General features: G+C 49.0%; 1 protein-coding gene across 2 annotated transcripts in view; it reads right to left on the bottom strand.

Annotated features, from left to right (window-relative positions):
- Positions 1-6,551: 6,551 nt before the first annotated feature.
- Positions 6,552-26,287, bottom strand: part of IL6R (interleukin 6 receptor) — a 62,505-nt gene continuing 42,769 nt past the window's right edge. The window contains exons 7-11 of one of the 2 annotated variants that reach the window (XM_008984435.5): positions 20,451-20,497; positions 18,678-18,747; positions 15,785-15,878; positions 9,853-9,914; positions 6,552-7,997 (exon numbers count right to left, since the gene is read on the bottom strand). In XM_008984435.5, the coding sequence (XP_008982683.2) occupies positions 9,896-9,914; positions 15,785-15,878; positions 18,678-18,747; positions 20,451-20,497 (230 nt within the window). In that variant the 3' untranslated portion in view covers positions 6,552-7,997; positions 9,853-9,895. 2 annotated transcript variants of the gene reach the window in all.

Raw genomic sequence — 26,287 nt, 5'->3', positions numbered from 1 at the left:
CACGGTTCTAACAAGCTGGCCACGCTGCACGCCAAGGTGCGTTTGTGCTCTGCTGGAAAACGCGCTGCCTACGTGAGCGGTGCGGGCAGGGGCTACTTCCTCCTCTGTTTGCTTCACCTATCTCTGGTAACAGACTCTACCACGCCGCACCTGTCTCCACCATTTAAAAACTCTTACTGAGCAGCACACAAACTTAAAAACCAAAATAGAATACAGTTGCCCTTCTGATACTTTATTTTATTTGAGACAGCCTGTCTCCCAGGCTAGAGTACAGTGGCACAATCTCAGCCCACTGCAACCTCCACCTCCCAGGTTCAAGCAATTCTTGTGCCTCAGTCTCCTGAGTAGCTGGAATTACAGGCACCTGCCACTACGCTAGCTAATTTTTGTATTTTGAGTAGAGCCAGGTTTCACCATGTTGGCCAGGCTGGTCTGGAACTCCTGACTTCAAGTGATCCACCCATCTCAGCTTCCCAAAGTGCTGAGGGATTGTAGGTGTGAGCCACTGCGTTGCCTCCCGATACATTTCATCCTTTAAAAAAATCAAACTGACGGCCGGGTGCGGTGGCTCACGCCTATAATCCCAGCACTTTGGGAGGCTGAGGCGGGTGGATCACGAGGTCAAGAGATCGAGACCATCCTGGTCAACATGGTGAAACCCCATCTCTACCGAAAATACAAAAAATTAGCTGGGCATGGTGGCGCGTGCCTGTAATCCCAGCTACTCGGGAGGCTGAGGCAGGAGAATTGCCTGAACCCAGGAGGCGGAGGTTGCGGTGAGCCGGGATCGTGCCATTGCACTCCAGCCTGGGTAACAAGAGCGAAACTCCGTCTCAAAAAAAAACAGCAGCAACAAAATGCAGCTTCCCATGATGCAGTGAGTTATTTCCTTTCAGGACATTGGGCAGCTTTATTAAGCAATTTGAAGTTATCTTAGAAGAAAGAACACCCTTAACTGAATAATGCATACACCTAAACTGTGAATGTTTAATCACACACACACTGTACTGAAAAACTTTATTCAAGTTGTGGATTGCCACCAAGAAAAAAACTGAGTATGAAATAGGACATGACTGAACTGGTGTTGTTTTGTTTGCTTGTTTCTTTTTTGAGACAGGGTCTTGCTGTCACCCAGGCTGGAGCACAGTAGCACAATCATAGCTCACCATAACCTTGAACTCTGGGCTCAAGCAATCCTCCTGCCTCAGCCTCCCGAGTAGCTGGGACCACAGGCAGGTGCCACCATGCCTGGCTAATTTTTTCTTTTTTGTAGATACAGGGAAATGTGCTTTCTCTTTTCTCATTTTCATTTTTTCTCTTTTTCTTTTTTTTTTGAGACGGAGTTTCACTCTTGTTGCCCAGGCTGGAGTGCAATGGCGCAGTGTCGGCTCACTGCAACCTCCGCCTCCTGGGTTCAAGCAATTCTCCTGCCTCAGCCTCCCGAGTACCTGGGACTACAGGTGCGTGCCACCATGCCCAGTTAATTTTTGTACTTTTGGTAGAGACGGGGTTTCACCATGTTGACCAGGATGGTCTCAATCTCTTGACCTCGTGATCCACCCGCCTCAGCCTCCCAAAGTGCTGGGATTATAGGCGTGAGCCACCGCACCCGGCCTCATTTTCATTTTTTCTTATTTAGAGAAAGGGTCATGCTATGTGCACCAGGCTGGTCTCAAATTTCTGGTCTCAAGTGATCCTCCCACCTCAGCATCTCAAAGTGCTGGGACGGCAGGGGTGAGCTATTGTGCCTGGCCTGTTCTGTTTTTTAAGTGACATACACCTGCAGAAGATGGTAACTTCCATAGACACTAGAGATTGTGCAGTATTTGAAAGATGGCGCCACAGGCCCCTCATCCTGGGGCCCCCTGGCTCGCCACTCTGCCTAAGGAGTTACTCTGAGTTCCTGTCCCAGCCCCTGTACACAGCAGTGCTGCATTTGAACCTCTTTTTTTCTTTTCTTTCTTTTTTTTGAGACAGAGTCTTACTCTGTCACCCAGGCTGGGGTGCAGTGGTGTGATCTCGGCTGACTGAAACCTCCACCTCCCGGGTTCAAGCGGTCCTCCTGCCTCAGCCTCCCTAGTAGCTGGAATTACAGGTGTGTGTCACCACGCCCGGCTAAGGCTGGTCTTGAACTCCTGACCTCAAGTGATCCACACATCTAGGCCTCCCAAAGTGCTGGGATTACAGGTGTGAGCCACCACGCCCAGCCTTAAAGGCCTTTCACCTCACCAGCACCCCTCTGCTACTGGAGGATGGCAAACACTGTTTCCTGCCCCTGCCCTGTAATTCTCAAGATATGTAGGAAGGTTTGGTTGCCTTGTGCCTCAAATGCTTTCTTAGGAAGCTGTTCCAATAACTGCATGTTCCTTGCCGTCCTCTGCAGAAACCACCATCTGCTCTCCCAGGTTCTTCTGGAAAGAGCCCTGTAACCATGTCATCGTAACAGCAATGTCATGAAGGAAGGGAGGCAGCTCCCTCCACTTCCTGGCTCCAGTGCCCCCTCCTGTACCCCCTCCACAGCCCACACAGCCTGGCCACCTGGGTGACATCTGGTCCCTACATCGCTTTCTGCAAGACAAGGACCAGCCTTCAAAGAGGAGAGCCTGGTGTCCTGAAGGAGATGGCAGCCGCTGTCACCTGTCCTGTGGCTTTCCTCTAACTGCCCAGGTCGGGGCCCAGAGGCGGCGCCGCTCACTCCAGCTTTGAGTGGAGTTACATAACTTCCAGCTTCCCTGCAGCCTTCTCCTCCCCATCCCTCAACTGTTTACACAGCAGCTCTCACCCACAGAGTCCACATGATGGCTTTTCCTCTGGAAGATGTGGATGGCTGTGTCCCAAGTTTTTCCTACCTAAGATCCTTTTGAGTAGGGGATGGATTCAGCCTATCTGAGGATCAAGAGTTCAGGGTGGCCTTTGTGACACTATTACACCCCCACCCAGGTCCAAAAAAGTCTTCTGACAAATAGCAGCCCTTCCTTTTCCTTCCCCACCTGTCCACCACCTGCTAATGTGATATAAGCATGGCAGAAGCCCAAACACCCCTTCCAGAAATCCCAGGACTCATGTGGGAAATACTTTCATAACTAACGCCTTCTGAGAAATCGCTGCTTCCTTGAACTTACCTACTTTTCTTTGAGAGGTCCTTTAATCCTGCATTAACGGGATACCCCCCAAAAAGTTTCTACTGAATCACCCACCCTTCCTCACTCCTTTCTCCTCGTTAATCATCCAAGCCTTTTTTAAGATGATCCAGGTGCCCAAAGCAATCATTACATTTCAAGTGTCTTTTTAAAAATTATTTATTCCAAACATTTACAACGTTCACTTTAAATGCAAAATAACTGGTAAAAAGAAAAAAAACACTGAAAAATATACTGACCCTTTGCCGCATATGCAGACATCAGCCTTTGGTATTTGCTTTCAGGTAATTAGGTAAAACAAACAAAAACTTGAAACTATTATTTCTCTCTAAGAAAACAATGTAGAGTTGAGGTATTTAACAGATGTGATCTCTGTCCAGTAAGGTCTCTCTGTGAATTAACAGCATGGCCACACGCTGTTCCGACCCTTTCCTCCTGAAGTAGATTTTCATTTGAGCATATGTTCATACAGCTGACTATGTTCCTTAATAATCTTTAAGTTGCCATAGAAACTCCCTGGTGCTGGCGCCCAGCCACCAGGACAGGAGGCTGAAGGGCTTTCGGGGGCACTGAGGAGGACCTGGCACAGAGCCTGAGCTGGCCCGCCTGCTCCTCCCTGTGCAGGCCCTTGCCTGCAGCTGCACGGGACAACTGGGTGTGGGGCTCTTGCCCCAAAGGGTCACGGGTTGCCGCTGCATCTCCAAATTAAGACAGATTTCTCACCCACTCCACCTGGAGCTGGTGACAGCATCCTCCTCACCTGGGTCAGCCTTCCGACTGTGCTGTAAGATGATACAGCTCAGCACCAAAGCAGCCAGGAAGACATTCCTGAGCATTCTCTAGGAAACAGACCCATAGACTACAACACTTCCAGCCTGCCCTGCTGGGCCCTGTTCACCGCCAGGCGGGCTTCCAGTCCGGTTCCAGCGGCAGATTCCACACCCTGCTGAGGCAACCACTTTCCTTTCTCCCAAGACAGCAGAGAAAGGCCAGAGGCTTGGTGCGAGCCCAGAGCCTGACAAACAAACGGGAGGACAAGTCCCCATCAAGGCCAAGAGCTCTCCGAGTTACCAAGAGCCTCTCAACACAGCCAACGCTAGCCCTGGGCATAGTTCTTAAAATATTTCATGAATGCTACAAACATGATTTTACATTAGATGTTGAACCAGCCTATTTTTGACTTTCCCCACCCAGGAGGCTAAGATGTCTTATTTCATCTAAATGGTCTCTGTCCCAGTGTTTGACGTCTAGCTGCGTGGCAGATGGCCACAGGTGTGAGGCGAACAACAGCACTGCCGCAGAAACGCCGGTGGAAATGCCCCGTGGATGGAGACACGTGTGCAGTCACCACAGATTAGAGGACAGAGAAAGCTTAGGGTGTATACCTGTGTACACTGAACCAGGCCTAACAGCCGAAAGAAGGCACTGTTTCTTCATTTACACTAGCTTATGAAAAATAAAGGGGAAAAAAAACCCTCTTAAATACAAAAAAAAAGAGGCAGTTCCATTACAATAATAATGAAAGCAGTAACAGTTCAGAGATCAAAGCTGCCTAGCTCTTGGCAATAATGAGCTATCTGGATTTCACATCTTCCGCCAGCGCAGTTCTGCCCCGGCTTTGGTAACACCATCCGTGGGTAAAACAGTGTCAGGAATCAAAGAACCGTGGGGACAGAATCACCTCTCTTCGTGCACATCCTCATTCTTAATATTTCCCTTTAACAGCATTTTTGCTGTTCTCAAATCTCAGAAACTTTATGTGGCAGGACGGGAGGGAACCACCGCAACCACCTGCCTGCCCATTTTTTTTCTTAAGTGTTATTGTTTAATAGAGACAGTGTCTGTGTTGCCCAGGTTGGTCTCAAACTCCCGAGCTCAAGCAACCCTCCCACCTCAGTCTCCCAAAGGGCTAGGATTACAGGCGTGAGCCACCGCGCCTGGCCATCCTGCTTGACTTTTTGCCAACTTAGGGGTCTAAAATCTACAGTGAAACCCAGCAATGAAAATCACAGCTTGCTGAAAATAGTGACAACTTGAATCTGGTAAACCATAAATAAAACATGGTCATTTTCATCCTTTTGCACCTGTCTGGTAACGATTGTTTTTCTAAGAGAAAAGGTTTGTGGGGCCGGGCACAGTGGCTCACGACTGTAATCGCAGCACTTTGGGAGGCCAAGGCTGGCGGATCACGAGGTCAGGAGTTCAAAACCAGCCTGGCCATCATGGTGAAACCCTGTCTCTACTAAAAATACAAAAATTTCGTTAAGTGTCATGGCACTCGCCTGTAATCCCAGCTACTCAGAAGGCTGAGGCCAGAGAATTACTTGAACCTGGGAGGCAGAGGTTGTAGTGAGCTGAGATTGTGCCACTGCACTCCAGCCTAGGACAGAGAGAGACTCCATCTCAAAAAAAAAAGGAAAGAAAAGGTTTGTGGTCTGGTAAATTTTGGGGCCATGCTTGCACAGCTGATTTAAATCATATCACCACTCTGAAATACCCTGATAACTTGAGGACTAACTGGGTAACCACTAACGCCACTGAATTTTCAAAGCTGGGACAGGAAAGTCAGCTGAGGCAGTTAGTCACGGTGTCACTCTAGATGTTCAGTTGTGCTTCAATTCTTGCTCAGCTGAATCAACTCAAGGAACTAATGAAAAGAGGAAGGCACCAAGGTAAGGGATTTTTTTAAGTGGATCTCCCCTTTGATAGCAGAAAGCTCATGGTTTTCAGGGTGGGGAATTTCTAGGACCCTGCGTAGTAGTTGTGGGAGGCTTCCTTCCCAGCACTGCGACAGGGACCAGACACCCTCTCCATAACTGCCTGGGGGAGCAGGCACATGCTGGCTGGTTTTTCCCTAGAGTAGAGAAGAAGCAGACTGTTTTTCCACTTTTTAAGACAAAAACAAAATACAGAATGAAGCCACAATCCCTTCTCTAATAGGAAAAATCTTTTTTCTCTTCTTTTTCGGTGGGACAGGATCTCACTTGCTCTGTCACCCTTTCAATGGTGCAATCTCAGCTCACTGCCTGGCTCAGAGATCCTCCCTCCTCAGCCTCCCAAGTATCTGGGACTTCAGGTGCACTCCATCACACCCAGCTAATTTTTGTGTTTTTTGTAGAGATGGGGTTTCACCACATTGCCCAGGCTGATCTCAAACTCCTGGACTCAGCCGGGCATGGTGGCTCATGCCTGTAATCCCAGCACTTTGGGAGGCTGAGGTGGGCGGATCATTTGAGGTCAGGAGTTCAAGACCAGCCTGGCCAACATGGTGAAACCCCATCTCTATAAACAAACCAACAAACAAACAATCTCCTGGACTCAAGTGATTCTCCTGCCTCAGCCTCCCAAAGTGCTGGGATTAGAGGCATGAGCCAGCATGCCTGGCAGGAAAAATATTTTTTCTCTTCCTCCTTTTTCACTTGATTTGGTTTTAGCCTAAACAAAGTTATGGTGCCTGCCCCGCACCTAAGTGAGTTACTTCTATGCTGACACAGCAACTACTGGCTAGTCCACCCTCTCAAGATAAAATAGTCAGCAGTTTTTTTTAAAAACCAAGTTAAAATGCATCCTCGCCAGGCTCATTTTTCTTTTCACGTTGTCCTTAATATCATCTTCCCTAGTTACCCAGGTTTGGCTGACAACAAACAAAACTGCAGGGAAACAGTTTTGATCTCAGCCCTGGCAGGAACCCTCCCTGCTGCCCGCTCTCCTTTGTGGGAGGTGGAGAACAGAGAACGCTGCTTTTCAGAGGCTGTGATCCCCCACTCAGCCCCCAGTCCAGGGGACGGTGGAGACCCTGTGCCCCACTCCTGTCCTTCCTCTGCTTTTCACCTGAGGTCCTGCAACCTGACGCCAATGCAGTTGCCTCTGTATTCAGCAGATGCCTCGGATTATCATTCACATTTAGCAAAATGCTAATGAGGAACTAATTATAATTCCGTTTAACATGACCAGGCCCTGAGATACTGTATTATTCACCCACCCACCCTCAGCTGTTTTTGAACTGTGGGGAAGAAAGGGAGGAGACAGCTTCTTCCCCCAGCCTTGGTGGTTTCAGTAAAAGCCGTCCCCAGGCCTAGAAGAACAGAATTTGAGAAGGCACTTGGGTTTTAAGAGTTTGAGCTGGAAGATAAACCCCTGCTGTGGGCCAGGAGCCTGGCGGCTGGAGGCAGCTTTGGCTGGAAATTCATCCCACCTGCCTGAGGGTGCAGCTTGTGCAGAGGTGATGGGGGGTGGGCTGCCAGCCACTTCTCCACACGGAGGCCTCACCAAGCTGCCCAGCTTTGAGTGTCCACATGAATGTCCAAAGAGTCTTGACACAGTTCTCTCCGCAGTGGCCCAAGTCCACTGTAACGCCTTTAAGCAGGGCATTTGGAAAGCGAGGTTTGAAACCTGAACCACGTCTTCCTTCTGAACAGCTGCAGCAGACTGATTTTCCCCGGCACAGGAACCTCCATAAGGCTCTTCTGTAACAATGAAGCCAAAGGCCCCACGCCCCTGAGACAAGCTGGCATGGCGGTGGCAAGCATCTTTTGCTGAGCCCATTTGGACTCCGTCATCCACAGGGTCCAACATGCCTGACACCCAGCCTGCCGGCCCCACCCAGCCAGCTATCCGGGGAAGAAGTAGTCTCTGTTGTTGATGTCATAAGGGCTCCGTGAGTCCCTGGCATCTGGTCGGCTGTGGCTCGAGGTGTTGTCAGACCCCAGGCTGCTGGGGGACACCGGCGGGGAGATGAGAGGAACAAGCACTGGGGTGGATCGGGGCCTCTCCGGGACCAGCTGCCCCAAAGAGTACGGCGGGTGCGTGCTGGTCTTATCTTCCTTCCCAGCCCGCCGCTTCCGCGTCTTCTTGAGCCTTCACACAAACAACCAAAGACAAACACACAGATGTTTAGCTCCCCCTGTGACAAGCCCACAGTGGAAAACACCAACCGCTGGCTGCCCTGGTGGCCTGGCATTCCCAGGTTTCAGCTCAAAGGATCAATAACTATCCCATCCGCTGTTTTTTGGTTAGTTCGTTGTTTTTTTTTTGAGATGGAGTTTCGGTCTTGTTGCTCAGGCTGGAGGGCAATGGCCCAATCTCAGCTCATTGCAACCTTCACCTCCTGGGTTCAAGAGATTCTCCTGCCTCAGCTTCCTGAGTAGCTGGGATTACAGGCATGCACCACCATGCCCGGCTAATTTTGTATTTTTAGTAGAGAAGGGGTTTCTCCATGTTGATCAGGCTGGTCTTGAACTCCTGATCTGAGGTGATCCGCCCACCTCGGCCTCCCAAAATGCTGGGATTATAGGCATGAGCCACTGCACCCAGCCTAGTTTAAGACAGGGTCTTGCTCTGCTACCCAGGCTGGAGTGTAGCGGTGCGATCTCAGCTCGCTGCAGCCTCAACTTCCTTGGGCTCAGGTGATTCTTCCACCTCAGCCTCCTGAGTAGCTGAGGTGTATGCCACCAGATCCAGCTGATTTTTGTATTTCTCATAGAGGCAGGGTTTCACCATGTTGCTCAGGCTGGTCGCAAATTCCTGGGCTCAAGAGATTTGCCTGCCTCAGCCTCCGAAAGTGCTGGGTTTACAGGCATGAGCCACCACACTCAACCCGGCTGTTTTTATCACCAGGGAGTTCACCATAGTCTGAAGTACAGTGAAATTCAGAGTATGGTGAATTTGGGTGAGTTTCCAAAACTCTCCCAAAGAAAAAGATATGTATTGTTGGTCCAATTTACAAGTGAGGAAACTGAGGCACGTGTGGCCATGAGTGTCCTTTTAACACCCCAAAAAGTCACTTCACAGTCCCTTAATCATCCCATTCCAGAGGCTGTTCATTAGATACACATCATCAGTCCCAAATCCATTTACTCAAAAAAGAGAAAAATTAAGTATTCTTTTAGCAGAGAAAGAAAATGGGCCTCTCGGGCTGGGCGCAGTGGCTCACTCTACATCCCAGCACTTTGGGAGGCCGAGGCAGGTGGATCACCCGAGGATGGGAGTTTAAGACCAGTGTGACCAACATAGAGAAACCCTGTCTCTACTAAAAATGCAAAATTAGCTGGGCGTGGTGGCGCATGCCTGTAATCGCAGCTACTCGGGAGGCTGAGGCAGGAGAATCGTTTGAACCCAGGAGGCGGAGGTTGCAGTGAGCTGAGATCAGGCCATTGCACTCCAGCCTGGGCAACAAGAGCAAAACTCCGCCTCAAGAAAAAAAAAAGAGAAAAACGGGGCTCTCCGTCAAAGTAAGGCTGGCGGGAGGCAGATAATTTGCGACCACCACATGACACCAGGAAAAGGGCCACACTGCTCCCTCGACAGCCCTGCTGTTCCTCTCACTCCTAATGCTGCCCACCTCCCCAGTTCTCCCCACACCTCTGGGTCCACTCCCACCACACTGGTGAGTTCCCACAGACTCAGCCGCGGGCACCACTGGGCACAAGTTGACTCATCTGACAGGAAAGTCAGTGCTACACAGGAAGGAGATAGACATCTCTCTGATCACAGCTTCGTTCACAGCGCTCCACTCTGGGCCCAAAGCCAGGGCTCAGGAACTGAGAAAAGTCACTTGACAGCTCAGAGAAAGATGAGATGGTGACATGGATCTTCAAAGCCACAGTCACGTCCCCTTCCTGAAGGGGCCCTTCAACTGTGCCGGGGTGGCCAGTGCCCCAAGCCTCAGCACCTCCCTCTTGCTTCCCACTTTGTGATTGGCATGCCTACTAACCCCAAAGTGGGAGCAAGGTGGCCTCCCTCAATTCCATCGAAGATCAGTTACTCCAGGAAGGGCTGGGAAAGAGGAGGGGAAATCAATGTCAAAAACAAGATTTGGGGTTTTTCCTTGCATTTCTTTTTATATAGACAGGTTATTCCTGTCCTTGTTATGATAAATAATTAATAGTTGGCTCCAAATCTGCCACTGGCTCTTAGCCTGGTATCCAAATGGGATAAACAATCTGCAGAATGTTACTTAGGGCTTTACCATTTGGACACCACAGAGGAAGAGAGCTCAGCAGGACTGCTGACTGGGGCAATGCTGAGTCATTGAATGGAGTTCTCCTGTAGGAGAGGACTGAGGAGCAAGTCATTAATTACACTCTGGATTTCAAAGCATTCAGACTCTGACCCAGGAATTCTACCTCTGGGAAAAGAAAGAACATAGCAATGGAAAAAGATTAATGCACAAAGATGTTCAACACAGTGTTGTTAATAAAACCAAAATAAGGACCGAGCATGGTGGCTCGCGCCTGTAATCCCAGCACTTTGGGAGGCTGAGGTGGGTGGATCACTTGAGGATAGGAGTTCAAGACCAGCCTGGACAATGCGGCGAAGTCCCATCTCTACTAAAAATACAAAAAGAATTAGCCAGCTGTCATGGCACACACCTGCAATCCCAACTACTCAGGAGGCTGAGGCAGGAGAATTGGCTGAATCCAGGAAGCGGAGGTTGCAGTGAACAAAGATCGTGCCACTACACTCCAGCCTGGGCAACAGAGTGATACATCTCAAAAAATAAATAAATAAAATAAAATAAAAATAACACCCAAATAATTGGTAATGTTTGGGTGCCACCAATTAGGAGTAATGGGAGGTTGATTAGGAGAACTTCGTTTATCCATCTAACACCATGGCTAATGAAAATGAGACTTACAGCCAGGCGTGGTGGCTCACACCTGTAATCCCAGCACTTTGGGAGGCTGAGGTGGGAGGATCACGAGGTCAAGAGATCAAGACCATCCTGGTCAACAAGGTTAAACCCAGTCTCTACTAAAAATACAAAAAATTAGCTGGGCATGGTGGCGCGTGCCTGTAATCCCAGCTACTCAGGAGGCTGAGGCAGGAGAACTGCCTGATCCCAGGAGGCAGAGGTTGTGGTGAGCCGAGATCGCACCATTGCACTCCAGCCTGGGTAACAAGAGCAAAACTCCGTCTCAAAAAAAAAAAGAAAAGAAAAAAAAAATGAGACTTACAAAGAATTTGTACAAATGTGAAAGCAAAGAATGCCTATGTTACAGTGCTGCGTGTGAAAGGCAGGATGCGGAGTTGAGGCTGTGAAAAAACAAACAAGAAACTAGGCAGAGGAAAAAGACTCAGGAAATTCGTCTAAATATTAAGTGTTCTTGATAGATTGTGAAACCATCTCCACGGGGTTGACAAAAACTGCACGCTGGGTTCTGGACAGAAATATATTAATAGTTATAACGAAGCATTAATCAGGCTGCACTCTGGCCCATTTCCTTGTTGCAAAAAGTCACGTAGCGCTAGATACTAACCTTTGCATTCCTGTTTCTGTATATGGGATTTCTGACATTCGGGTCCTAAGACTTTTGTTTAAGGATCACTACAGATGTTTTTCAGAACCCGAATTCCAGCAACCAGTTTGAAGACCCTCACAGAGGAACCGCATTGGCATGAGAAGACAGGTTCTTACCTCCCTGTCCCAGGATTTCACCCTGCACTCTGCAACCAGCCAAATATCTCCATGCTTTGACCCAGTCCAGCATCTTTATGACCCTAGCCCCAAATTCCTTGGGGAGCTGGATTTGAGGTTTCCTCCCGTCGCCTCCCTAAGTGACCTTATCATTAAACCTCTTTCTTTTTCTTTCTTTCTTTTTTTTTTTTTTTGAGATGGAGTTTCGCTCTTGTTACCCAGGCTGCAGTACAATGGCGTGATCTCAGCTTACTGCAACCTCCGCCTCCCGGGTTCAGGCAATTCTCCTGCCTCAGCCTCCTGAGTAGCTGGGATCACAGGCACGCACCACCATGCCCAGCTAATTTTTTGTATTTTTAGTAGAGACGGGGTTTCACCATGTTGACCAGGATGGTCTGGATCTCTTGACCTTGTGATCCTCCCGCCTCAGCCTCCCAAAGTGCTGGGATTACAGGCGTGAGCCACCGCACCCGGCCTCATTAAACCTTTCTCTGATGCAACCTGGTGTCTCCGAATCTTCACTTGCCACATGCATGTCATTATGATTACAATGACATGGGCGTGTACACTGCATGGTGCTGTCCACATGATGTGTGAACTTTTCTGTATGCTTGCTAGACTTCAATCACATTTATATTTTGAAAATTAACAGTGGCCCCCTTTGGATGACATATATTTTCTTCCATTTGTCATTATTTAGCAAATCACCAGTAATAGTCATGTATCACATACATTTGTGTATGTGTGTATATATATATTTTTAAAGACCCTATTGACCTTATTTAACTAATATGGAAGCAATCTCTGCCCTCAGTTTTTTTTCAAAGTAACCGAATGGGTAACCAAGAAAGGTGAGCTTTCCTTTTGAAATATTCTGAGGAGAGTATGAATCCTTTTCTGAAAATCACTAAACTCAAAGAGGCCTTTGAAACCAGCCAGCCTGAGGGAATCCAGAGCTGGCCTGGACGGGTGTAAACAGGGCCTGGGGGCTGGAGAGGAAGCAGGCAGGCGGGAAGAAGAAACAGATGAGCTCTCTGCTGCCTTCTTTTGCACCTTTAACCTCCACTTTTTATCTGTTTCACATATTTGGGCTTCAAAACGTTTTGTTTAAAGAAAAGATTCTGTAGCTAAAAGAGGTTTTTTAAAACATTCAAAAATTTCACTGTTTTTTAGAAAGATATGTAGAAACCATGGTGCCACCCCTTACCCCAAAGGCCACAGACAGTACCCACTGCACCCAGCCACTTCCGTGCCCTAGGGCACCGTGAAAGCCCCTCTGCCCATATCCCCTTCCCGCCCCCCTGTGGAGATAGGAGAACTCTGATTTTAAAATACTGGAATGATACACTATATCCAAAACAAAATGGTATTTAAGTCATAGGCATACACGTAGGAGGTCCTCACATAATGATGTCAAGTTCATTCTAGATAAATACGCAGAAAAGTAATTCTCTACTAGGAGAATCCTATTTTCCCAGTGCCTGATAACCTAAAATAAAGACAGAGAATCAGTGGGGGACAGGGACTAGGGTGGGAGGAATTGGCTCCTATAAGATGGCAAGCCTTTTTCAATAGCATATTTAAATTTTTTTTAAATTATCTATGATTCAGAAAAAAAGAATGAGTTTTTTAAAAAAAGGAAAAAATCACCGCTATTGCTGGAAAATATTTAGGGCAATACAAAAAATATAGTATAGACTGGCAGGACAAGGTCAACCTGCCCCTCACACTCCATCTATTGTAAATGTGGCCATGCCATGGTAGCCATGGTTCAGCCATTTTGGCAGCCCAGAGCCCCACAGTATTTCTAAGTTTATACACTTTGCTGGATAGAGGGGATTTGGGGAATAGAAGACTTCTTCATCACTTGAAATAACTGGTCTCTTTCCAAATAGATTTGCCTTATACGGAAGAAAAAGGAAACTCACTAGCCTAGGAAATAAATCCCTGGCAAGTTCTCAGCACAGGGCACTGGCCCTCTCTGTGCCTGCAGGGACTGGTTGTTTAGCAATCAGCCAGTGTCCAAGCATCATCAGCAGAAGAGCAAACCAGGTCTGTTCCCAACCCACTGCTCCTCCATTAGCAGTTACAACACACCAAGATGGCGCTGCATGGTAAGGGCCAGTGGTGGGCAGATGGGACCAGCTGGGCCCAGCACTTAGCCAATAGCAGGTGAGGACCATGGACAGGGACTCTCGGGGCGTGTGTTCCACTCCTGGCTCTTGCTTGTCCTAGGGCAAGTCATTTTACCTTTGGGGGCTGTTCCCTCATTTATAAAATGAAAGAGTTTGACTAGATGACCCCTAAGGCCCTATCAAAAGAACAGCAGTTTGGTTAGACTCCTGGTCTTATTCTTATTTTTATTTTTATTTTTTTTGAGGCAAAATCTCGTTCTGTCACCCAGGCTGGAGTGCAGTGGCTTGATGTCAGCTCACTGAAATCTCTGCCTCCTGAGTTCAAGCGTTTCTCCTACCTCAGCCTCTCAAGTAGCTGGGATTAGAGGCGTGTACCACCACGCCCAGCTAATTTTTGTATTTTTAGTAGAGATGGGGTTTTGCCATGTTGGCTAAGCTGGCCTCAAACTCCTGACCTTAGGTGATCCACCCGCCTTAGCCTCCCAAAGTGCTGAGATTACAGACTTGAGCCACCGCTCCCGGCTGTTTTTCTTTTCTTTTCATGGACCATGTTGAAGTTGTTCCGTGAAATGGCCAGGCTAGTCTTGAACTCCCAATCTCAGGTGATCCACCCGCCTCAGCCTCCCAAAGTGCTGAGATTACAGGTGTCAGCCACCGCGCCCTGCCTATTCTTACTAGCTGCTATCGCTCCACCTCTTTCAGCTTCAGTTTCCTCCCTTGTCAAATGGATATCATATCTACTCTATCGGGGCTGTGGTGGGTTATGAGAAGAGCCTGTTGAAGCCCTAATGTAGACAGAGAGCCAGAACACAGGAGGGTATGCCTAGGACAAGGAAAGGAATCCTCTTTCAGGCAGGAGGTGGACCCCTGAACGCTGACATGGCCCCTCACTGGCCAAAACACACAAAAGGCTTCACATCCCCAAGGAGCTACCTCCACTCATTAAGAATCTTATCTTCCACACGGTCTTTAGACGACTTGTTCTCTACCTCGTTGACAAAGCAAAGTGAAAACAACCCGGGATCCAATTTGAGGAATCATCTTGCTAATCTTTCAACTCACACCACACGCGGTGGTCAAGCTAGGTCAGGGCCAACGGCAGGGTGCAATGAGCTAACATGCCGAAAGCACCGGCAGTCCCAGCTACTCCAGAGGCTGGGGTGGGAGGATCACTCGAACCTGGGAGGTGGGGGTTGTCCCGTGAGCCAAGATTGCACCGCAGCACTCCAGCCTGGGTGACAGAGTAAGGAAGACCCTGACCAAAAAAAGAAGAAAGAACCCTCTTCTTTCTCTTCTTCCTCAAACCAATTCTTCTTCCTCTTTTTTTTTTTTGAGATGGAGTTTCACTGTTATTACCCAGACTGGAGTGCAATGGTACGATCTCGGCTCACCGCAACCTCCGCCTTCTGGGTTCAAGCAATTCTCCTGCCTCAGCCTCCTGAGTAGCTGGGACTACAGGCACGCGCCACCATGCCCAGCTAATTTTTGTATTTTTAGTAGAGACGGGGTTCCACCTCGTTGACCAGGATGGTCTCGATCTCTTGACCTCGTGATCCACCTGCCTCGGCCTCCCAAAGTGCTGGGATTAGGGGCGTGAGCCACCGCGCCCGGCCTCTTTTTCCTCCTTAAAACCAGGTCAGTTCTCCTCGCCAGGGCAGGCTATTTGTAGCTCTTACTGCACCAGTGAGTGCCTCTTAGTGTCTGGCTTCCTCCCGAGACTGTATGTGTCCTGCCCAGCACTGTCTGCTGCAGCACCTACAACGGGGCTTGTACACACACCACAACACAAACAGCACCTACTCCACCTCCCGGGTTCAAGCAATTCTCCTGCCTCTGCCTCCTAAGTAGCTGGGATTACATGTACCCACCACCATGACCAGCTAACTTTTGTATTTTTAGTAGAAATGGGGTTTAACCATGTTGGTCAGGCTGGTCTCAAACTCCTGACCTACTGTGTGTGTTGTGGTGTGTGTATCCATTTGATGAATGGATAAATGAATGAATAGATGCACTGTAAATTTCAGAACAGGCAAAGGAAAGCTAGATAGGAAATACGAGAACACCACAGGGCCATCCCACAGGACCCATCTCACCTCAGGCCAACAGCAATGCAGAGGAGCGTTCCAAAGGCCAGGCTCCCTCCAGCCACCAGGAATGTGGGCAGCGGTACTGAAGAAGAATCTTGCACTAGGTTAAAAAAAAAAAAATGAAAATGGAGGAAGGGGAGAATACAGAGAAAAAGGAACAGGAGGAGGAGAAGAAAACCACTTAGCTGGTGCTGTCAAAAGCCTCAAAGGAACCTTCCCCTCCAACCCCTCCCAGAAAAGGAAACAGTTCCGCCAATCAACAGGCCGACAAGCTTGACTGTTTCATTTGCTTGTTTGTTTTGTTTTCGTTTTTTTTTTTTTTTTTTTTTAAACAAAACCCACTCTATAAGAATTACCCCCAGCCTAATCTGCCAGGATTCCACCACTTGGCAAGAGAGGCACCTCAAGCTCAGGGTTTCTGAGCGCCTGTGGCTAGCCACGGACTCCCACTCACTTTCAAGGTGGCTTTTCTGGTGGCATCCCACTTGACCCCATAAGGCTCAGAGAGGGTACAACAATGGAAGGCTTTGGGGACCTCTTTGGTGGTATGGCAGTTCCACTGAAGACAATGTCAGAGAGGACTAGATGCTTTAAATTAAGTATTTGACAGCAGTTTTCTCCAGAGGGCTGCCATCTCTTGCCAGTCCCTGCATCTGGTACCGAAGCCCCAGCTGTAGGAACTTCATTCAGTTCTCCAACAAGCCACCATCTTTCTCCCCCAGGGTTCTCCACACATATTCCCTCGTCTCTCCTGGCTGCTTTCCCCACCTTCGCTGCACCCTTTGCTGTCCAGTCCCTCCATGGCCTTTGGGTCTCAGATGAGGTGATGCCGCTTCCTTTGAGAACTGACCCCACTCCAAGCTGAGCAAGCGCCCCTCCCACTTATGTCTCCAGTCCCACCTCCAGACTGAGCTCCCCAAAGGCAGGGACCGCACATGTCTTTTGCACAGTAACACTGCCACACGCAGTGCCAAATACAAAGAGGATCTCCAAGACACGTCCTTGAATGAAGGAGAGAACAAACTAGCTTTGCAAGCAGCCATGTCTTCCCACAGAAAGGCTCTTCCTACCATTGCCGGAGACCCTGGACCAAACAGAAGGTACATCTAAGCAAAACCATCTCCTTCTGCCGGGAATGCAGTCACAGTTGAATGGACCCAGGATTCAGCTCTTCTACCTGAAATGCCACCCACTACTGATGAAGAGGCTGCCTGCCGGCCCTCACTTCAGATGCCTACTGGAGGCAGGCAGTGCAGTGAGCCCAGGCTGGTGAGTGGGCGCTGGCTTCCTCCAAGTGCGTCCCACATCTCTTGAGAGACACAGCCATGTGATGAAAACGGGATGCTTGGCTTGCTCACTTATTCATATTTCATCATCTTTTATATTTGCTCCTTTTTTTTTTGGAAATGGAGTCTCGCTCTTGTCACCCAGCCTGGAGTACAGTGGCACGATCTCAGCTCACTGCAGCCTCTGCCTCCCAAGCAGCCAGGATTACAGGTACCCGCTACCATGCCCGGCTAATTTTTGTATTTTTAGTAGAGAAGGGGTTTCACCATGTTGTCCAGGCTAGTCTTTTTGTTTGTTTGTTTTATTTTCATAGACCATGTTGAAGTTGTTCCATGAAATGGCCAGGCTAGTCTTGAACTCCCGATCTCAGGTGATCCTCCCGCCTCAGCCTCCCAAAGTGCTGGGATTACAGACATGAGCCACCGCGCCCGGCCCACAGCAACCTTGGAACAGCCAACCTCTAGCATCCCACCCCTACCATTCAAAGCCCATTTCAAATGGCACTTCCTCCATGAGCTTTCTGTGACTACTCCACTTGATACACTCTCCCAGATCTCTAAACCCCACTTTGCTTTATCCGATGGGGCCTTTTGGCCCATCTCACACTCTGCTCTTTGTCACAGTTACCAGTTTACTCTTTGTCAGAGCCTGGACTGTAGCCTCCTTGAGAACAGGATGGCTCTAATCCTCTCCGAGTCCCCAGCTGTGCAGAGCTCCACAGGTGCACTGCACCATGGTAGGGCTTTACACCTGGGCTGGTGTAGCAGAGGCAGCCAGTATCAGGTGCAGGCAGGAATCCTCCCAGAGATGGGGAATGAGGCCAAGGACGCCCTCGCAAAGCCCAAAAACCATCAGGTGGGGTCACTCAACTACTGAGTCTCTGGAGTCTGGATTCCACAAGTCCCATACACCTAGTCAAACACAGGACTTGTGATCTTTCTTGATTCAAATACTGGTAAGTTTTCCTGGTCTTGCAGGGATAGGGAATCAGAAGCACTGAAATCATGGGCTCCCTAAATAAAGATTTCCCTGAACAGGTATTCCATTTCAGACTCCAACAATCTTGTTTACAGCACATTCATTTGTATTGTGGGCCCATTGGATAATATCTCACTGCTTTAGCCCTCTCTTCTTATGGTATCCTCATTTTATCTTAGCTAACAATACCAAACTTCAACATATAAAGTAATAAAAGAACATTTCTGGCCAGGTGCGGTGGCTCATGCCTGTAATCCCAGCACTTTGGGAGGCCGAGGCAGGTGGATCACCTGAGGTCAGGAGTTCAAGACCAGCCTGGCCAACATAGTAAAACACTGTCTCTACTAAAAATACAAAAATTAGCCAGGCATGGTGGCATGTGCCTACTGCCCCAGCTATTCAGGAGGCTGAGGCAACAGAATCACTTGAACCCAGGAGGCAGAGGTTGTGGTGAGCCGAGATCATGCCATTGCACTCCAGCCTGGACAACAGAGTGAGATTCCATCTCAAAAAAAAAAAAAAAAAAATTCTGCCATTGATCCTCTGACGAGCTGTCCAAATAAGAAAGGACTTTCTGCAGAGACAAATCTTCCATCCCTCAAACCCTGGGAATATGAAAACACCCATTCCTTACCTGGGAGGCTTGTCACATTTGCAGAATCTCTGGGGAGAGTATTATTGTCGTCTTTATTAGCATTTGGTGCCTAAAAGAGACATTTTTCACCATCAGCCTGTTTCTGCAGATTCCACCTCATTTAGAACCACGTCAGGAATTACCTCCTCCTTAGAGCCCTCCCTGATCCACCCAAAGCATTCCTTTCTCCATTTTATCTGTAACAGTGGAAAAGACAATAATCCTATTATTTGCAGGTTTTTCTATCCACACCTGATAAGTGGATAGAAAAGGTGAGGCTTTCTTTCCACCTGTCTCTCCAATAAAAGCTTAAGGGCACAGCACCCTGCACAAAGATACTCAATGGATACATGAAAGCAGCTGACGTCCTTACAGGTCCGATGCCAGGGGCAGGTAACACCTCGACTGGAATCCTGGCTCCACCACTTATGAGCTATGTCACCTTGGACAGACTTCTTTTTATTTTTTACTTTTTTGTGAGATGGAGTTTCACTCTTGTCACCCAAGCTGGAGTGCAATGGCGTGATCTCGGCTCACTGCAACCTCTGCTTCCTGGGTTCAAGCAATTCTCCTGCCTCAGCCGCCGAATAGCTGGGATTACAGGTATGATCCACCAGGCTAATTTTGTAATAATTAATCTTTAGGCCGGGCGCAGTGGCTCAAGCCTATAATCCAGCACTTTGGGAGGCTGAGGCAGGTGGATCACGAGGTCAAGAGATCGAGACCATCCTGGTCAACATGGTGAAACCCCGTCTCTACTAAAAATACAAAAATTAGCTGGGAATGGTAGTGCGCACCTGTAGTCCCAGCTACTCGGGAGGCTGAGGCAGGAGAATTGCCTGAACCCAGGAGGCGGAGGTTGCGGTGAGCCGAGATCGCGCCATTGCACTCCAGCCTGGGTAACAAGAGCGAAACTCCGTCTCAAATAATAATAATAATTAATCTTTAGTAGAGACGGAGGTTCACCATGTTGACCAGGCTGGTCTGGAACTCCAGACCTGAGGTGATCCACCCGCCTCGACCTACCAAAGTGCTGGGAGCCAAAGTGCTTATAGGCGTGAGCCACTGCGCGGGCCTCAGACTTCTTAACCCATGGTAAGAAGCTCTTACAAGGCCTCCCTTGTAAGGTCAACATAAGGAGCGAATGAAACAGCAAATGCCAGGCTCACAGTTTAGCAGGATGTGCCAGTCCGCAGTTGGTGTCAGTTTCCTCAGAACCCATGTTGAGAGCACTGTAGCCCCATGGGTACGGGCTTCACCTGCAGCTGTTCCTACATGGAACACAGATATGGTTCAAGAGCCCCCGGCTCTTTCCCTGTGCTGCATAGCTCCAGAAGTGTCTATGCCTCCCAGCTTAGCATTTAGGGAATTAAGGGGCCACAGGAGGAGACATAGTTGGATAGGAAATTGGATCACTCCAGGAATTTGCTAAGCAGCTTCAGAGGTAATCCTCTTTCCAGCAAATTATGACACCAGGAGTCCACAGGGAAAGGACTCAGATGAACCGAATCCAATCTCAAGCTAAGCCGTGAGCAGTGTCCAAAAAGCTCAGAGATGAAATAGCAGCCACTAGACACAGTTCTGCGTGCCAGGCCAGGGCTGCTCCACACCTGACAGTCCTGGGACGAGAGAACTTCTATGATTCCCTTTCACAGGGGCTTGAAAAGCACAGGTAACTCACCATGGTCACATTTCTAGTAAGTGACAGAGCTGGGATTTAAACCAAATTAGGTCTGCTGCTGCCTTGGCTCTCTTACAAGAACAGGAGCTCACCTGCGTGGGGGTGGACACCTCCTTCTCAGCTGGAGGGCTCCTGGATTCTGCGGACAGAACAAAGGGTCCATTAATAGTGATTCATGGGCCCTGGAGTCCTGCCTCGGGGGCTTCAGAATCAGAAAAAAGTTCATCTTAATGTTATTTAAAAGAACAGCATGCTGGAAATAACCAAATATCCAACCATAAGGGACCATCTATATAAATTATGGGATAACTATATAATGCAAAAACCTTTAACATTTATTTTGTGTGTGTGTGTGTGTGTGTGTGTGTGTGTGTGTGTGTGTGTGTGTGTGTATTTTTTTGAGATGGAGTTTCACTCTAGCCCAGGCTGGAGTGAAGTGTCATGATCTTGGCTCACTGCAACCTCCACCCACTGGGTTTAAGCAATTCTGCTTTAGCCTCCCAAGTAGCTGGGATTACAGGTGTCCGCCACCACACCCAGCTAATTTTTGTATTTTAGTAGAGATGGGGTTTCACCACGTTGGCCAGCCTGGTCTAAAACTCCTGACGTCAGGGGATCCACCCACCTCAGCCTCCCAAAGTGCTAGGATTACAGGCATGAGCTACTGCACCTGGCCAATTATTCTATTTTTTGAGACAGGGTCTCACTTTGTTGCCAGGCTGGAGTGCAGTGGCATGATCATGGTTCAGTGTAGCCTTACTTCTGAGTTTCAGTGATCCTCCATCTCAGCTTCCCAAGTAGCTGGGACTACAGGCATGTGCCACCACACCTGGCCAAAAATATTTTAGAAAAACATTGAAGACATGATATACAAAAAGCAAGACAAGAAAAATTCCATGTATTTTGATCCAAACTTTCTTTTTTTTTTTGAGACGGAGTTTCACTCTTGTTACCCAGACTGAAGTACAATGGTGCGATCTCGGCTCACCGCAACCTCTGCCTCCTGGGTTCAGGCAATTCTCCTGCCTCAGCCTCCTGAGTAGCTGGGATTACAGGCACACACCACCATGCCCAGCTAATTTTTTGTATTTTTAGTAGAGACAGGGTTTCACCATGTTGACCAGGATGGTCTCGGTCTCTTGACCTCATGATCCACCCGCCTCGGCCTTCCAAAGTGCTGGAATTACAGGCTTGAGCCACCGCACCCGGCCGATCCAAACTTTCTAAAGAAACATACTTATATGATTATTTATGGTGTAATAGAATACATATCATAATACTATATATCTACACACAGGAAGAAGAAAATGGAAAGATACACATCACCATATGTAAGCACTATTTCAGTTTCCTTCTCTGCCCCTTTTTGCAATAAAAAATATACAAACCAATATTCACCTGCCTGCATGGGTCTAATAAACATTGCAGCCGCAGGGATGTGGACCAGGCACCCTCACGGCCCCCTCCCCACCTGTGGGAACAGCGTTTCTGTAGAAACCCGAAGCCAAGAGGAGGCTAAGTATTTAAGTGAAAGCCGGGTCTTAACCGTAACAGGCAGTGAGTGGAATGCTCTGGATTTCAAAACATTTTCTTGTCAGCTCATTTTTCCATCAAGAATTCTAAAATTCCACAGAATGGTTTACACAAAAATGACGAGCCTCGCCGGGCCAGGAGTAAGAAGGACTAGCGAGGAGGCGGGGAGAGGGTGATCCTGCTGCCTCTACGCTGGGAGGGATTCCAGAATTCCTGGAGGATGCTGTCACCAGCAAGGGGGAAACCCATACCAGCAGCGCTAGAGGGGATGTAAGAATGCATTCTTCTCATTGTACAGAGGGAAACAGAGGCCCAGGGAGGGAGAGTGACTTGTCCAAGGCCACACAGCAAGTGTGACCAGAATTGAACCTAGAATTAATTCATGGGAGGGACCAGTTTCTTATTCCTTTGAGTTCTGCCCAGCCCAGCCCAGCAGAAAACAGTTACACTCGGGCCGAGCACGGTGGCTCATGACTGTAATCCCAGCACTTTGGGAGGCCGAGGTGGGTGGATCATGAGGTCAACAGATCGAGACCATCCATCCTGGTCAACATGGTGAAACCCCGTCTCTACTAAAAATACAAAAAATTAGCTGGGCACGGTGGCACGTGCCTGTAACCCCAGCTACTCAGGAGGCTGAGGCAGGAGAATTGCCTGAACCCAGGAGGTGGAGGTTGCGGTGAGCTGATATCGCGCCATTGCACTCCAGCCTGGGTAACAAGAGCGAAACTCTGTCTCAAAAAAAAAAAAAAAAAAAGTTACACTCATAGCCCATGTGTCTAAAGGATGTCCTGAGGGTGTAGGGGTGCTAGAATGAAAGCTAAAATCAGAAGACAAAGAAGATCGAGACAGGCTGGACTCTAAATCTGTAATCCTAGCACTTTCGGATGCTGTGGGAGAACCGCTTAAGGCCAGGAGTTTGAGACCAGCCTGTGTAACGCAGTGAGACCTCATCTCAAAAAAAAGAATAAGAAAAGAAGATGGGGCAGCACTGAATAGAAAATATGACTGACCATGGACGCTCATGCCGTCCCGCAGTTTGCCAAATGCAGCAGAGTCAGCTTTGTCTGGAGCCTTTTAGGCTCCACTTTGTCGCCTCAGAACCATGGAAATGGGACCCCAGCCTTTTTTTTTTTTTTTTTGGCAGAGTTTTGCTCTTGTTGCCCAGGCTGGAATGTAATGGTGATTTCGGTTCAACTGAAACTTCTGCCTCCTGGGTTCAAGCGATTCTCCTGCCTCAGCCTCCCGAGTTGCTGGGATTACAGGTGCCCACCACCACTCCGTGCTAATTCTGTATTTTTAGTAGAGACAGGTTTTCTCCATGTTGGTCAGGCTGGTCTTGAACTCCCAACCTCAAGTGATCTGCCTGCCTTGGCCTCCCAAAATGCTGGGATTGCAGGTGTGAGCCACAGCGCCCAGCCTGGGTTTTTTTAAGGCTCTTCATACTATACTCAAGAGAGATGCTTTACGAAGAAAGTTTCTACCCTCAGTCCTGACCCCCAGCACAGCCAGAGAAAGCCCAGTAACCTCTGGCTGCTCAGGTTTCTGGGGGTAAAGTGGGAATGAACCACAAAGCCACAGGAAGAGAGGAGGAGAGACCATGGGACCCACAGGCTCAGCAGTGCCGGGCCACTCTCCCACGCTGAGCAAGCGGCCCTACTTCACACCTTTCCTCACAGCCTTTAAACCACTCAACAGAGAGCTCATCACTGCTCCTCCACTTGTGCAGAAACAAATAAATAAACCTCTTGAGGAGCCGACAGTCTGCTGAGGAGAAATGACTCACCTCCAGCTGGGTTCCAAACACCACCCGGCATGGTCTGCGGAGAGAAGCCCAGTGGGGGCAAGCACAGAAAGGGCTGTGTGTCCACTTCCACAGTGTCTGGGTGCCAAAAGCACCCCTCATTCTGAGGTTTCACCCTTCCTCATTTGTGGGGTGGCTGTGGGGGGCAGCTAAAGCAGCGTTTCTGTTGTTAAGACAGGGTCTTGCTCTGTTGATCAGGCTGGAGAGCAGTGGTGCAATCACAGTTCACTGTAGTCTGCAACTGCTGGGCTCAGGCGATCCTCCTACCTCAGCCTCCCGATTAGCTAGAACTACAGCTGTGCACTGCTATGCCCGACTAATTTTATTTTTTAACTTTTTTTGGTAGAGGCAGGGTCTCCTTATGGTACCCAGCTGGTCTCTATCTCCTGCGCTCAGGCAATCCTCCCCCCTCAGCCTCCCAAAGTGCTAGGATGAGAGGCCTGAGCTACCACACCTGGCCATCCTTTCTTTCATGAAATTATGGTGATAATAAATGCTAATAGCCATTTTTCACTTACTTGTTTAATTTTATGTCCTTCCTTACCAACATTAAAAGCTGGCAACTGGCTGGGTGCAGTGGCTCATGCCTGTAATCCCAGCACTTTGGGAGACTGAGGTGGGTGGATCACCTGAGGTCGGGAGTTCGAGACCAGCCTGACCAACATGGAGAAACCATGTCTCTACTAAAAATACAAAATTAGCTGGGTGTGGTAGCACATGCCTGTAATCCCAACTACTCAGGAGGCTGAGGCAGGATAATCTCTTGAACTCGGGAGGCAGAGGTTACAGTGAGCCGAGATGGCACTGCTGCACCTCAGCCTGGGAGACAGAATGAGACTCCATCTAAACAAAAAAAAAAAAAAAAAAAAAAAGCTGGTAACCTTCACTGGTCCCCAGAATTGTTTTCAAAATTTTACAGACCCATGAAATCCCAATATTTAGGAATCACCCAGTTGTGCACAGGAACGTCAGGCGGGTGGGCAAAGGCAGGACACGGGAGAAGGCTCATGGAGAGGGGCATGAAAAGTGGAGTGCACCAGGATGGCTGACTGCCAGATGCTGCTGAGATGCGGCGAGTGGTGAGAACCCAAACCAGATGCTGCTGAGATGCGGCGAGTGGTGAGAACCCAAACCAAGGCACAGACGTTTGGCGCAGGCTCATGTGCAGGCTCCTGGCTGGGTAGCTGGGTGAGTGGGGTGTCCCCTTGGCAAGTGGGGCGCAGGGAGGTCTGTGAGGGACGTGGTATGTTTGGTTTGGGTCATGCTGAGACCTGGCACAGGAGGGAGGCTCTGGCCGGAAGTCAGGGCTGAGCTGAAGACGTGAATCCAGAGCTCAAGAAACAGTCTTGGCAGGAGACACGGGTGAAAGGCAGTCACGCTGGCGTTGATTGCACCCTTGTCATATGCCAGGCTCTGTGCTAATTGCTTCTCACCTCATTGAAGCCTCACAACCCACCGAGGCTGGGTTTGGGTTTTCTGAGTCAGGCATTGTTATTCCCACTTGACAGATAAGTAAACTGAGTCTCGGTGAGGTACTTCCCCAGGGTCCTGCTAGACCCAACGCTGCCTGCCTCCAGAGCCAGTACTCTGCACAAAGTGGCAGGTGACGCAGTGGAAGTGGGCGGGGTCCCCAGTGGAATGTTCTAGAAAGCTGCAGAAAACAGGGCAGAGAGGGAATTTGGGATGCCACACAGAGACGTGAACAGGGCAAAATCTCTCCAGAAAAGTGTGACCAAGGCTCTTTAACCCCAGAATGTCCCACTCGGGAGTGCTACTGAGAGGAACAAAACAAAATCCTCCAGAATGCAGGGCCAAAGAGTCTGAGAAGATAATATATAGCTGGAGGGGTCACCGCCCAGCCCTGGCTTCATGTGCAAATACAAACCTTTGGCAGCACCTCCTTCGAGAGCTGTGATTCCCACTCTTGGGTAATAAGAGAGGGAGTTAAAGGATTACTTGTGAGGAGCAAGGAATAATGAATGGGCTTTTCCCAGGCATTTTGCCCATGTCCTCTTTGAAAAGGGGCTCCAACCTGGCACAGTGGCTCATCATGCCTATAAATCCCAGAGCTTTGGGAGGCCGAGGCAGGAGGATCACTCAAGGCCTGTGCAACATAGGTGACCTCATCTCTATAAAATGTTTTTTAAAACATTAGCCAGGCATGGTGATGCATGCCTATAGTCCTAGCTACTCAGAGGCTGAGGCAGGAGAGTCATCTGAGCCCAAGGCTGGAGTGAGCTATGATTACACCACTGGCCTCCAGCTTGGGCAGCAGAGTGAGACCCCATCTCTAAAAAAAAAAAGAAAGAAAGAAAGAAACTGATTTTGTGGTTTCCCCAGACTGAGTGTTGATATGACAGGGAGAACTCCCGCTTGGGAGGAAGCCGCCGGCCATGCGCCCTGTCCACAGGTACCAGTCTGTGTTTCCTGCCCTGCACAATTTCCATGAGCCACTGCTACAGGTGCTGACAGACGTGACCTGGCTGTGCTGGCCAAAGCAGGACTAAGACAGAGTGACTCTGGGGCCCCCAACTTCATACAAAAAGCTATCCTGGGGCTACAGTCTGTGCAGGGGCCAGGCCCCAGCCTCAA

Source organism: Callithrix jacchus, chromosome 18 (assembly GCF_049354715.1).
Source record: "Callithrix jacchus isolate 240 chromosome 18, calJac240_pri, whole genome shotgun sequence".
NCBI lineage: Eukaryota > Metazoa > Chordata > Mammalia > Primates > Cebidae > Callithrix > Callithrix jacchus.
The sequence above is the reverse complement of the archived record's forward strand: the minus strand, read 5'-3'. Positions and strand labels throughout refer to the sequence as shown.